Raw genomic sequence first — 14,757 nt, forward strand, 5'->3', positions numbered from 1 at the left:
GGCTTGAGGTTATCTTCAGACCAGAGAACAGGCCAGGCAAGAGAAAAACCTGCCCTCCCTCAAACCAAAATACCTGGGACCCTCTGAAGCTTGGGACAGTGTAGCTTGGAACAAGGGTCCCACTGTAAGAGGGAGTTAAAAGTCAAGTAAAAGACAGCAAGATGAGCAAGCAAAGAAAGTTGAGAATTTTAGAAAGTTTCTTTAGCAACAAGGAAGATCAAGGTGCACTCTCAGAAGAAGATAGCAACCTCAGGGCCACTATATCCAAAGCTTCCAAGAAAAATATGAATTGGTCTTGGGCCATGGAAGTGCTCAAAAGTGACTTTGAAGAGAAAGTAGAAGAGATAGAAGGAAGATTTAGAGAGGTGGAGGAAAGAATGGAAAGAGAAAAGAGAGCAATGCAGGAGACCCATGAGAAAAAAGTCAACAGGTTGAAAAGCCAAATGGAAAAGGAGATAAAAAAGCTCTCAGAAGAAAATAATTGCCGAAGAATTAGGATTGAACAAATGAAACCTAGTGACTTTATGAGAAACCGAGACACAGTAAAGCAAATCCAAATGAATAAAAACATAGAGGGCTAGATGAAATATCTCCTTGGAAAAACAGCCGAACTGGAAAAAAGATCCAGGAGAAATAATTTGAAAATCATTGGACTAGCTGAAAACCATGACCAAAAGAAGAGGTTAGAAAGCATCTTCCAAGAGATTGTCATGGAAAATTGCCCTGATATTCTAGAAGCAGAAAGTAAAATAGAAATGGAAAGAATCCACCAATCACCCCCTGAAAGAGATCCCAAAAGGAAAACCTCCAGGAATATTATAGCCAAATTCCAGAGTTCCCAGGTCAAGGAGAAAATATTGCAAGCATCTAGAAAAAAGGAATTCAAATACCATGGAGCTACAAGATCTAGCAGCATCTACATTAAAGGACCGGAAGGCATGGAATATGATATTCCAGAGGGCAAAGGAACTGGGACTACAGCCAAGAATCACATACCCAGCAAAACTGAGTATAATCTTTCAGAGGAAAAAATGAGACTTCAATAAAAAAGAAGTCTTTCAGGCATTTGTGATGAAAAGACCTGAACTGAATAGAAAATTTGACTTTTTTTTTCCCCAACAAACATTTATTTTATTTTTTTCCAGTTTCACGTAAGGGTAGTTTTCAACATTCATTTTTAGAGTTCCAAATTTTTCTCCCTCCCTCTCTTTCCTCCCCCCTCCACAAGACATCAACCAGGTTATATATGTATAATTCACAAATGCTCTTTTTATCAGTTCTTTTTATGGAGGTGGATAGTATGCTTCGTCATTAGTCCCTTGGGGTTGTCTTGGATCATTGTATTGCTGAGAGTAGTTAAGTCATTCACAATTGCTCATAGAACAATACTGCTGTCACTGTGCACAATGTCCTCCCAATTCTTCTCACTTCACTATACATCAGTTCATATGAGTCTTTCCAGGTTTTTCTGGAATCATCCTGTTTGTCATTTCCTATAGCACAATACCATTCTACTACAATCATATACCACAGCTTCTTCAGTCATTCCTCAGTTGATGGCCATTCCCTTTATACCCAATTCTTAGCCACCACAAAGAGTTGCTATAAATATTTTTATACAATTTTCCTCCCTTTTCTCTTTTTCATGATTACTATTGTTAACTGTTTCCCTCCATCCTATTCCCTTCCCCATGATATTTACTCTATTATCCATCTTCTTTCACCCTATTCCTCTTCAAAAGGGATTTGCTTCTGTCTGTCCCCTCTCTCTTTATCCCTTTCCCCTCCTGTTTTCCTTCAGGGTTAGATAGATTACTCCACCCAATTCAGTGTGTATGTTATTCCCTCCTTGAGCCAATTCTGATGAGATTCAGGTCTTTGAGCTAATTCTCATGAGTGTTAGGCTCATTTCATCAGTTCTTTCTCTAGGAATAGACAGCATTTTTTCACCTTAAGTCCTTCAGAGTTGTCTTGGATCATTGTATTGCTAAGAATAGCTAAGTTATTCATAGCTGATGATCTTATGATATTGCTGCTACTTTCTATGAAGTACATTTCATTTTGCATCAGTTCATGTAAGTTTTTCCAGGTTTTTCTGAGAGGATCCTGCTCATCATTTCTTATAGCACAATAGTATTTCATCATAATCACATAAGACAATTTATTCAGCCATTCCCCAATTGATGAGCATCTCCTCAATTTCTAATTTCTTGCCATCCGAAAAGAACTGTTATAAATATTTTTGTACCTATAGGTCCTTTTACTTTTGGGGTTTTAAAAAAATCTCTTTTTGGATACAGACCTAGTAGTGGAATTGCTAGGTCAGAGTATGCATGGTTTTATAGCCCTTTGGGCATCATTTCAATACAATTTATTTTTCAAAGTGTATATTAAATTTAACAAGACATTAACAAAATTATCTTGCAGAAATGAAAGCTGAAACAAGATATACAAGAAATATAAGAAATCTCAAAAATTAACCTAATAACAAACATATAAAAGGAGCTAAAGAAAGATTGGGTAGCTAGGTGGTACAGTAGTTGCAGTGATAGACCCTGAAAATCAAATTTGGCCTGAGGCAGCTCCATGACCCTAGGCAAGTCAACCTAATCTTGTTTGCCTCAGTTTCCACACCTCCAAAATGAGCTGGAGAAGGAATTAGGAAATGACTCCAGTCTTTGACAAGAAAACTCCAAATGGGATGGTGTTCAACTGAACAGAGGAAGATTTACAATTCAGTACCTTTCCTTTCCCCCACCAAAAAGAAAAAAAAAATTAATTTGACATAGAAAATCTACAAGAAACTGCTATGAATATTCAGAGGAAATGATTGTTTCTTAATGGAAAAAATGTTTAAAGAAAAGGAATAGAGCATCCTGAAGATACACAAATAACAAATAATGACTTAAAAATAAAAAACAAAAAAGAACTCAGATATTATCTCTCTCCCATCCAACTGAAAAAGCAAAAGTTAAAAATTTTATTATTAGAGTTGTACAGAAAGATACTCATATATGACTAGCAGAATTGCCAATTAATGCAATCCTTATATAAAATAGTCTAGCATGTCTGGCATTAACACTCAGAGTAGAACAGTAGAGAAAGCACTAAATCTGGGGATAAAAGACCTGGGTTCAAAAGGAGGCTCCAATAGTATCTGTGTGACCTTGGTGAAATCATTGAATCGAGGAGACTGGAGTAGATGTCTTCTGGGGCTCCATGCTAGCTTATAATTTTATGAACCTTTGATGGCTTAATTTCCTGACCTATTTGCCCCAGAGCTTTGCAAAAGAGTTTGTCCCCCTAAAATTCCTTAAAGCAAGTCCTTGATTCCTCATGCACACACAGGAAGGCCTGAGCCTTAAGGAGACACCCAGGATGGGGTGGGGGTGGGAAGGGGAGGGGAAACAGTGAGAAAGGCATTAATGATAGGGGGAGGACAAAACTATAAAACTAAAGTGGCCTTTGGACCATAGGAGGAGGCAGAAGGTGGATCAATAATTTCTCTTCTAATCAGTTTGGAGATGTCTGGATCTCCTCTCCTTCACCAGGGTGATGTGGTAGTTAGCACAGAGCACTGGACATAGAGTCAGGAAGATATAAGTTCAAATCCTACCTCAGACACTTACTAGCTATGTGACCTGGGGCAAGTCAAAGTCTCTGTTAGCCTCATTTTCCTCTTCTATAAAATGAAGACCCATCTCTCAAAGTTGTTGGGAAGGATCAAAAGGGAAAACATATGTAAAGCTATTTGTAAAACTTAGAGCATCATACAAATTATTGTTGCTGTTGTTACTGTTAGGACATCTCTTATACTTAATGTACATATAAATATATTTGGGAAATGAAGATGATTGGGGCAAGTCTTAGGGTAGGTCTAATCTATTAAAACTAATTAAAGCTTAAAACTGCACAAAAACTTTGGGGGCCACCCTGTATCTGTCCTTAGGAATATACATACACACATACATGCATGAATACATGTATAAATCCATATATATATATATATACATATAATATACACATAGTATATAGTCTTTTATAGTCTTTTTTTTTTGTCAGAGCAATGACGGTTAAGTGACTTGCCCAGGGTCACACAACTAGTACATGTCAAGTGTCTGAAGCCGGATTTGAACTCAGGTCCTCCTGAATCCAGGGCTGGTGCCTTATCCTCTGCACCATCTAGCTGCCCCCAATATACACACAGTATAAAAGTACATCTCTAATACTTTTTTGTGGGGCAATGGGGATTAAGTGACTTGCCCAGGGTCACAGTGTTAAGTGTCTGAGGCCAGATTTGAACATAGGTCCTCCTGAATCCAGGACTGGTGCTTTATCCTCTGCACCACCTAGCTGCCTCATTGCTAATACTTAAAAGCTATATGGATATATTTGGGAAATGAAGGTAATGATACAAGTATATAGATATGAATATATAGATAATTAAATACATTTTAATATATCATCAAATATACATACTCAGAAGCTTGTGTATGTGTGTATCTTGACCTCAGTGTGTGTGTATACACACACACACACACACACACACACACAGAGTTTTTTGTCCTTTAATCTTAAAGAGGACCGATGATATCATGAGTGTGATGATCCAATCATGAATTGGATATAAGTGAGGTGAAGCTGTGCAAAATAAATACATACACACATACATCTCTAACCAATCAATACAAAATATTTATTAAGTGTCTAATATGTGTCAGGCACTGTGCTAAGTGTTGGAAATAAAAAAGAGGCAAAAGACAGTCATTGCCATAGTGTGGCAAAGTAGACAGAGAGCTGATTTTGGAGTTAGGAAGAGCAGGGTTTAAGTTATATGTGACACATAACTAGTTCTTCTCCTCTCAATACACCAAGTACCTTATTACTGAACACAAATTGCAGTGAGTGCTGATTCACATTGTTAAAGGGAATTCCTTAAACTAATTAAATCAATCATAAGTCCAGTTAAGAACACATAAGTATATATGTGTATATATAGTTTGTATACACATACACAAATACATATAGATATTCATCTGAAACCTACTGAGGTGGAACTATGAAGTGATGAGACTGATTTTCCCTTGGGAGTTATGGAATTACTGTATAGTCACAAGGCACACAAACACAAACACATGCACGTCCATGGTACTTACTGGAGAAATCATGTTTTCCTAAGATATTTGCCAACAATGGAAGTTGAAAAATCATTGACAGCAGAAACATCATGATTTACTTTCACAGTCTTCTCATTTCCTTGCACATTTAGCAGCTTGGTAGAGTTGTAAGTGTCCTGAATGCCAAATGCAGTAACCTCATGGGCATTTTATAAATCTGAGAGCTCAGTGTTTCACCAGCCATATGTGACATCACCTGGTCTCTTCACAACCGCCGAGGTCACAGTAGAGCCTGATGTTTCATTAGGGGTACAGGGAAGGTGGGTCAAGTTTTAAGAGAGGTAGCTTAAGGAGTACTGAATTTGGAAGAAGGGAGTGGGTTTGAGTTCTTCCTGTGCTATTGCTAACTTTGTGACCTTGGGCAAATCACATAACCTTTTTGAGTCTCAGTTAACAATTAGAGAATGCCTCATATTCTAAAATATTTACGTCAGTTCTCTACATATTTGAGAAACAAGGATTTTATCAGAGAAACTTGCTATAAAATTTCTCCCCAATTTCCTGTTTTCCTTTTAATTTTGGCTGTATTAATTTTGTTTGTGCAAAACATTTTATCTTCCCTTATCCATAGAATATTGGCACACAAGGCATTTTGGACTCTATCAAGAGAAAACATTATGACAGCATTAGAAAAATCAATGACAATTCAGAAACCCCTGCCACTTTGGCATGCTTTTTGGTCACCCTCCTATCCAAGCTAAAACTTTTCCCCCAGTTTATACATCACTGGTGGCAGGTGATACTTCTGTTGCCTCCTATATACAGGAATTACAGACTAGGCTACGTGAACTCCATGAGGCAGGAGCTGTGGTCCAGGCGGGACCTTTAGACTTTTCATTGCCAGGTTCCATGCTAGTACAATATGTTGATGACTTACTTTTAGCCTCCCCTAGACTTGCACAGTAGGCCAGGAGATACAGTTAAGGAACCAGTGGAAAGTCAAGAAATTTTATCCAAAGTGATGATAAAGTTCTAGAGGAAACTAGTATTGAATCTGAATTTGAAAGCTCTTCCTCATCTACACATAGCTCACTGAAAGATTCTAGTCACAAGATTAAGTTATTATTGGGAGAAAAGGCACTGAGAAAAGAAAAACAAGAGTGAAAAAGATTTTAGATTTTTATTAAAATCTAAATCAAAAAGTCATAACAAGGGGCGGCTAGGTGGCACCGGCCCTGGATTCAGGAGTACCTGAGTTCAAATCTGGCCTCAGACACTTGACACTTACTAGCTGTGTGACCCTGGGCAAATCACTTAACCCCCATTGCCCCGCAAAAGAAAAGAAAAGAAAAGAAAAAAAGTCATAACAAGCCATCAAAGCAAATGAAGCAGAATTACAAGAAAGTGTCACAAAACAAGCTACTCAGAAGACCAAAGAAATGTCCATCATAGATTAAATCTCAGTGGCTCCTTTTTCTTAAGGAAAGTTAAAGAGGGAGATTAATGCTCTGTATATCCAATTTTGAATCTCACTATATATATATATATATCATTTATCTACTTTGACCTTATTTTTGGTTTACGGTATGAGAGAAATTGTTTCCTATTAATAAGGATCCAGGCTTTTTATTTCCTCATACAGAGACCAGACACCATAGGCCATCCAGTCAGTCTCTGAAGGACATTGCTGATAAATGAGATTGCCCAAATCCTCTGGGAACACACTCCTCTATCTTGGGCAGAACACCATCCAACTAGAAGGCCTTATTTCTGTTTAGGATATAAACAGAGGGACAGCTAGGTGGTGCAGTGGATAGAGCACCGGCCCTGGAGTCAGGAGTGCCTGAGTTCAAATCTGGCCTCAGACACTTAACACTTACTAGCTGTGTGACCCCGGGCAAGTCACTTAACCCCAATTGCCTCACTAAAAAAAAATTTAAAAAGGATATAAACAGAATCTAATCTAGGTGAATCCCAGCTAAAGACTTAAGAATGCCCTTGTACCCCTCCACTAAAGTTTAGGGTAGCCCAGCTCATGAAGGAGAAAACCAACCAGAATGGTGTGGGTAGATAGAGATGGATTCCTTTGTCCAGATTGCTAGAGGTGGCTGACTCATGATTATGTCACATTCTTAGCAGAAGGAGCTTAAGGCTTTCAGTCCACCTCCTCATTTGAAAGTCTATCCTTCATAAATTGTTCACCATTCAAGGTTGATTTTCACCTATCAGGGGCATCCCCTTTTCCAAAGATATTTCCAAAGATTTCCCCTGGAAACCAACCCTTTCCCAAAGGCATTTAAGTATTCTGTGATCTCCATGCTTTTGTCTTTGGTTATCAATAGAAACCACTCACCATCAATATATTTATTCTCTACCAGCCTAATTAATAAATTGATTATTAATTACCCAGAAACTCTGTCTCTTGGACTTTTCATTTGTCTCAAGTGTGAGATGTTGGCTCATTCCTAGTTTCTAGTGCTATAAAATAATTCTTTGGTAGTTTGATTTGATATGGCACTGAATAAGTAAATGAACTTAGGAGGAATTGTCATTTTCATTATATTGGCTTAGCCTATCCATGAGCGATGAATATTTTTCCAATTGTTTAGATCTGGATGTATTTGTGCAAAGAGTGTTTTGTAATTGTGTTCATACATCTCTGGCTTTGTCTTGGCAGGTAGATTTCCAAGTATTTTATATTGTCTGCAGTTATTTCAGATGGAATTTCTCTTTCTATTCAGTGAAAGTTAGAAACTTCAGCATGTTATAAGGCAGTAGAGAAGGAATCAGTAGATAGGAAGAGGTGTGGGGGGACAGGATGGAATGAAGATGCAATCTGCTAGAGAAGACTAAAGTGAGAGGATGAGGAGCACATTTACTTACAGAGGCATTGGCCTTGGCAAGGAAAATGGCTACTTTAGTGTCAGAGACTGGGAGAAAGGAGAAGAGAGTATCATGAAGACTAGGAAAGAAGAGGGAGCTCATATTGGATGACCTCAATTTTCTCAGTAAAGTAAGAGGCTTTGTAAGCATTGGAGAGCAGATACAGAGTGATTCTGGAAAATGACATACATAATGACAACAACAATGTCAATTAAAAGAACGAAAAGCCCCAACAAACTCAAAATTTAATGTTGTGTAATTACAAGTCAAACTCAGTCCTGACGAAGAGATAAGAAGATGCAGTGATGTACCTTTCTCCTTTTTTGTAGGTATTTTGTGGGCCTATGGATGTCCAACACTGCATATATTATTAGATGTAGTTGATGTGATTAGTTTTTGTTGAAAAGGTACCTTTTTTCTTTCTTTTTCTCTTCTATTTTTTGTTATAGAGAATGGATCTTTGGGTAGGCGAGGTGAGGAAATTTTTGAAGGTGAAGGGGACTTGAACACAAAAAATGATCATTTTATACCCTTCTCCCCAATTTTTTTCTTGTTTTTATTTTTGTTTTTGGTGAGGCAATTGAGGTTAAGTGACTTGCCCAGGGTCACACAGCTAGTAAGTGTCAAGGGTCTGAGGCTGGATTTGAGCTCAGGTTCTTCTGAATCCAGGGCCAGTGCTCTATCCACTGTGCCACCTAGTTGTCCCCCAAAATTTTTAAAAGAACAAAGTGACTACCACATTGAAGTATGAGACATTACTATTCAGGACTCTGGTACTTGTTGAATTACCTTCTCTGAGTAACTGGAGTTTAAGTTAGCATAATATATACCAAACATGTTAGCATGTTAAAATAAACGGCTTAGGTTATACTCCCTTAAGGGAAACTACAAAGGTCAAAGATGAATCTAGATGTGGTCAACAAACTGACTTAAAAATAAAGAAAGATGGGCAGCTAGGTGGTGCAATGAATTGTGGTAAAAATTATTAGAATGTGGTAAAATTATTTGTGGTAAAAAATTATTGGAGATTTAGCTGACTCATTTGGGAGGGGCCACACCTGGCCTACCCTGAAATTATGTATGCTACTAAGGTCAAAAGGAGAACTCTCCATAGGCAGTTTTTGAAGGACCTCCCCTTTTGGGGGGAGGAAGATTGAATGCTCCATGAGGGGAGGCAAGGACTCTTCTGGAAGGCTAGCTCTCTGTCTCTCTCTGTCGACTGCCTTTCCAGTGGCGCGAGCAACTGTAGACTTTCCAGATTTTGGTGAGCGAACACAGAAAACCCTAAATTCCTTTGAATTATCTTAATTGGAAACGATCTGGGGATTGCATAGGTTAAGTTTAGAGTTAAGAGAATTTATCTGTATTTCTTTTTCCTATTTCCTTATCTTTGATTTTTTATTAATTTCACCTTTGTTGTTTAATTAATTCCCAAGTAATAAAATCTGATCCTTTTGTGAATTAAAGCTGTAAGGCTCTTTTCTTATTGGCCTGGGAGAAATATCTAAAAGGGCAATTCAGAGGGGAGGGTGAACCTAAAGGACCCTCATATTTCTGGGACCCCAATATTTTGGCAAGTCACCCAATTAACACTCCGTATATCAAATTTTGGCCCTCACAGAATAAAGCACCAGCCCTGGATTCAGGAGAACCTGAGTTCAACTCTAATCTCAGACACTTGACACTTACTAGCTGTGTGACCCTGGGCAAGTCACTTAACCCTCATTGCCCTGCAAAAACAAAACAAAACAAAAAAATCAAAGGGAGCAATATTAAAAATATAGGTTTTTAAAAATTCTGAACTTAAATACTAAATAAAAGGAGCATTTTCATATAAATACTAGAACAGGGGAAAAAGATTGACATGGAACTGTGAATCCCTATTATGTACAGTTTACTTTTCCTTTTAAGTATATAATAAATTCAGCATGTAATTTTAAAAGCTGTCCTGCTTGTCCATGTTTCTTTGTGACCTGACTTGAACAGAGTTCTTAAGTGACAAGAATGACTTGAGTTGTTGGAACAGTGGGCAGAAGTGATCTTTGAATATTCATGTAAAACAGTAATGTCTATGATAGGGCATATAGGACACACACAGTTTTCTCACATGCAAGATTTCCATAAAACTTCCATCATTGATTTTTGAATTCTGGACTTCAGAGTCAGAAAGAACTGAATTTGAGTCCTACTTCCAACAACTTCCTAGCTGTATAACCATGGCCTAGTTATTTAACTTCTCTGAGTCTCAGTTCCTAGGCCTATAGAACAGGGAAAATATTCCTTACTGTATGTACTGTTGTGAGGTTCAAATAAGGTTACTTTGCAAGCAAAGCAGTATATGAACATCAGTTATTATTAATCTGCATTTCTGCCTTTCATATCTAGGAATTTAGGGCTAACCTGGATACAAATTCAACCATGTAGGGAATTCCTAGTATAAGAATCCTCCCCAAAGAGGGAAACACAACTCATTTATGACTTTCTAGATAAGTCTTTCGGAACTACCTTGGATAGAGAAGTGGGATTTGAATCCTATTCTTCTGATACCAACCCAACCACTATATACTGCATCACTATAAAACTTACCTATGAATTAACATTCTTCCCTCCTCTCTAGTCAATGAAAATTTAAATAATGCAGTAGGAAGTACAATTCTAGGAAGAATTGCAAATGGAATGCAAGGTGTTGTAGACTCCCCTAGGATTGTAGCCACACTAAGGCATATGAAGATGGCTGGGCCCTGATGGAAATCCTTCAGCCACAACTAAACCCATTCAATTCATCCCTTGCTGGCCTGATGATGACTGCCAATCTTCTTAGTGGAAAGAGGGACAGGAAGTGGTATCTCTACAATTTCATGCCTTCTTCAACTATTTCATTGAACTCCACTAGTACAAAATTCCTATGTAAATCCTTGAGGTGCATACTCCATTTTCCAGACTTTCAATCATATTGATTTTTCTCTTTAGGGAAAGTGATGAGAGGTATGTAAATGGTTGTGTTGTTTTTCTGTTCATTCTTTTAAAGGATGCAAATTTATCTTACAATTCATTGAGGTAATGCATTGTAACAGGTAAAAAGCAAGCTAAACATCAGGTTGGTTTTATTCAGAACATAAACTTTTATTGGATTATGCATTTGCTACCATTCTCATTGCTATAAGCAAAGCATCATAATCTATAAAGCAAACTTGGATCTTTCTATGGCCACGAGGAAGCCTGCAACAAGCACAAAAAGCTCCATTGGCTCTATTCTTGTGGAACTGCCCATTTGTATTCAGTACAGAGAAATATTTCTGTAAACATGTCATTAAAGGCCACGAATGGTTACAAATCTGATGGCACAGGAAAGGAAGAATGGCCAGGGCAGTAGTAAAGATTTTCCCACCAGAAATAACTTCCTATCACCCTCTTGCTTGCATTCCTCCCTTCTCTCAGAAGCCAGAAACTGCTTACATTTTAGGTTTAATCACTTTAATTACCATCCCATAGCAGAAGGTGTAGTTCCAATAATCACATAAAATCAACTGCCATTCAAATGTGAGATATTCATATCTTATCAAGGTGTCATTGCATTTCATTGGTTTAGAAACCCTTTATGGAGTCAGGACTTGAAAAGCTATGCCTCTGGTCAATTACCCTACAGCAGTGCCATCGCAAATGCAAGCTCAATGCCATCATATGGGCATTAATTATTTTGTATTCCAATGGGACAAGAAACTCCTGTGCCTCCCAGCCCACAGTATCCATTGGGATTCTTGCTTAAGTATTGTTGATGGTAATCTTCAGCATAATAGAAATCTTGACCCTCTCGGATTTCGGTTGTAATTGCACCATATCCACTTTCTGTAAGGACCTGTTAAGAGAGAGGAGTTTGTTAATCACTGTCGTCATCATCACAGTAGCTGGCATTAATAAAGGTTTTACATTTAAAATGCTTTACATGAATTATTCATTTGATTCTCATAACAATCTTGGGAGGTAGGTAATAAATATATTATTATCCTCATTTCACAGATCAGGACCCTGAGGCTCAGAAAGGTTAAATAATTTGCTTATGATCAAAGGGTTTGAACCCATGTCTTCTCACATTCATAGTGTTTACAATTTACAAAGGACTTTACATGAATGATCTCATTTGATTTTCATAATAATCCGGAGAAGTAGGGTATTACAGAGTACTAATTCTGGAGTCAGAGGATCTGGGTCAGAATCCTGGCACTGCTGCTAACTGCCTGTTATCTTGGGTAAATATCTTGACTTTCTGGGTCTGTTTTCTTATCTCTCAAACGAGGGGGGATGGATTGGATGAGATCTAACATTTCTTCTGGCTCTAATCTATGACGATCCTCATTTCGCTGAGGAGGAAACCGAGGCACAGAAAAGTCAAGCAATTTGCTCAAGATTACACAGCTATCAAGGAGCAAGGCTGGAATTTGAACCCATGAACTCTAGCTCTTAAAACCCAACTGTTAAAGTTTACATGTATAACAGAACCAAGGAGAAGAGATGCTGAGTGATGACATGGCTGCTCAGTGGAGCAGTGATGGAATGAACTATGACAGAGTGAACAAAAAGAAGCCTGGCTCTTGCCCGCATCTTCCATGAATGAGATGTTTGACCAAGGACAAGTCATTCCACCTCAATGGGAATCAGTGTTTTCATTTGAAAATAAGGTTGGATGTGACCTTTAAGGTATCTTCCAGCTCTCATATTCTATGTTTCTATAAAGCAGTTTATAAACAAGTCAAATTTCAAATTAGCCAGGCTGTAAAATATGTAGGTTGACAGTCCTGGCTTCATGTACTGGGGAGATAATAGACCACATTTACAAGACTTTACCATTTCTAAAGCCCTTTGCTCACAAAAACCCGTTTCTCAGGTTGCTCATAGTGAATAATCTTTTTTTTCTTAACATTTTCAGAAATTTTATATCAATAAGCTTTGTCCAAAAATGCCTTTAAGTTTCTGTATTGCCAAAGTAATGCAGGTCTTTTTCAATATTTCTGGGAAAAGTTGCTTCACTGTATGGTGAATGATCTATTGTATCATTATGTATTAGTTCCCAAAATATATTTGTTGATTTCATTTGCATAAGCCACCAATAACTACATAAAATTTACCCTATATTCTGGAAAATTTGCAAATCATTCATTTTATACCAAGGGAAGAATCATTAAAATATATTAAAAATCAGGTATTATCACTACAAGAAAACAATTTATATGGCAACAATATCGGAAAACTTCAAAAAACTCATGAACTCTAATCAATGCAATGGCCAATCATGACTTCATAGAACCAGTAGTGAATTGTCCTACCCATATTTTGATAGAGAGAACTGATGAACTATATGGGTTCTAGTTCAGAGGGATTATTTAAATCACAGTGAATAATCTTAAGCCTACTAAAGTTCAACAAGGAAAGGCTACAAAACCCATTACAACTTTTTGTTCAAATTGAACCATCATCATTATACTTCAAAAAGTATAGGATCTGTGATTTCACTGGTATGGACACACCCTCCACCAATGTGGATCTCCATCCCTTCTGCCTTACTTAGTGACATCATGAATTACCCTGACTGAAAAATTAAATCACATCAGCTTTCTAGTGATGAGCCTCTCTAAACTTAGCTAGTCTGATCCTTAGACAAGCTGCTGATCTAGGGGTTCTCTGGGTAATCAATACTTATAGCATTTTCAGTTTGGAAGGACTGGTAAAAGCTCACATCACTACTATAGCTTTTAAGAACCCAGTTGTATAGACAGAAGCCAATGAGACATCAAGAGATATACAGTAAGACAACAGTCATCAATTAATATTTGCTTAGTGTAAATATAAAAATTATATTTAATTATTAACCTAATTATATATTTAAAATAAACATATAAGTAAATTTATAAAACCAAAAAAATTAAATATATAAAACAAGGCCTAGTTCTCTTCATTGTTCTTGCTTTTCTCAGGGTATGATAATTTTGTGAATATTTAGGGCAGGTATCCCCCAAAATTAATTTTGGTAAAAGATTTTTATTTCATTTCTCTGAAGTCTTATTATCGCAATGATTAGGGGAGGATTTTTGCCTTTGATGTCTCAAAGTTAGGGAGAGGAGGAAGGAATTACTTGACAAGTCCCTGAGCAGCTTAGGGAAGGAAGCACCATTCTCTTTAGGAATATGGCTGGAGAAACTGTATTGGGAAATTTACCCCTAGCAAATAGGCTATGTATTTACAACATATTAAAAAGATTATAAATTATAATTGGGTTGTATTTCTACCAGAAACTCTAGATTCATTTAGTATAAGGAAGACTGTAGACACTATAGTAGATCATATTAATAACGAATTATAATTTTTAAAAATCACATAATTATATAAATCAAAGCCAAAAAAAGACCTGGAAATATCCACATCCATTTATATTTTTAAAAATCCACTATAATGTATAAGAATAAATGAACTTTTCCTTAATATAGTAAATAATTTTGATTTTAAACCAAGAACAAATGTTTATAAAATGTAAGAAAGTAAGTGGCCTTTCTGATAAGATTGGGGTAAACCAAGGATGCCTACTATCATCACTACTCCTTAACACTGTGCTGTAAATACTAGTTACAGCAATAAAACAGGAAAGAGAAATGGAGAGGATGAGCACAGGCAAAGAGGAAACAAAATGTTTATTTTTTTTGCAAGTGATATGATGGTCTACCTAGAGAACTTTAAAGAGACAACTAAAATTAACTGAAATTCAGCT

General features: G+C 37.0%; 2 protein-coding genes across 7 annotated transcripts in view; both read right to left on the reverse strand.

Annotated features, from left to right (window-relative positions):
• PRSS55 (serine protease 55) overlaps nucleotides 1–5,229 on the reverse strand; it is a 57,821-nt gene extending 52,592 nt beyond the window's left edge. Inside the window, exon 1 of the mRNA XM_043981075.1 lies at nucleotides 5,157–5,229. Within this exon, the coding sequence (XP_043837010.1) occupies nucleotides 5,157–5,229 (73 nt within the window). The remainder of the gene's footprint in view (nucleotides 1–5,156) is intronic.
• A 5,873-nt stretch (nucleotides 5,230–11,102) lies between these two features.
• The window catches only part of MSRA (methionine sulfoxide reductase A), a 580,905-nt gene continuing 577,250 nt past the window's right edge, over nucleotides 11,103–14,757 (reverse strand). For all 6 annotated transcript variants that reach the window (XM_043987046.1, XM_043987051.1, XM_043987049.1 and 3 more), the window contains one exon: nucleotides 11,103–11,856. In XM_043987046.1, coding sequence (XP_043842981.1) covers nucleotides 11,689–11,856 — 168 coding nt within the window. In that variant the 3' untranslated portion in view covers nucleotides 11,103–11,688. The remainder of the gene's footprint in view (nucleotides 11,857–14,757) is intronic.

The sequence above is a fragment of the Dromiciops gliroides genome, chromosome 2 (assembly GCF_019393635.1).
Source record: "Dromiciops gliroides isolate mDroGli1 chromosome 2, mDroGli1.pri, whole genome shotgun sequence".
Classification (NCBI taxonomy): domain Eukaryota; kingdom Metazoa; phylum Chordata; class Mammalia; order Microbiotheria; family Microbiotheriidae; genus Dromiciops; species Dromiciops gliroides.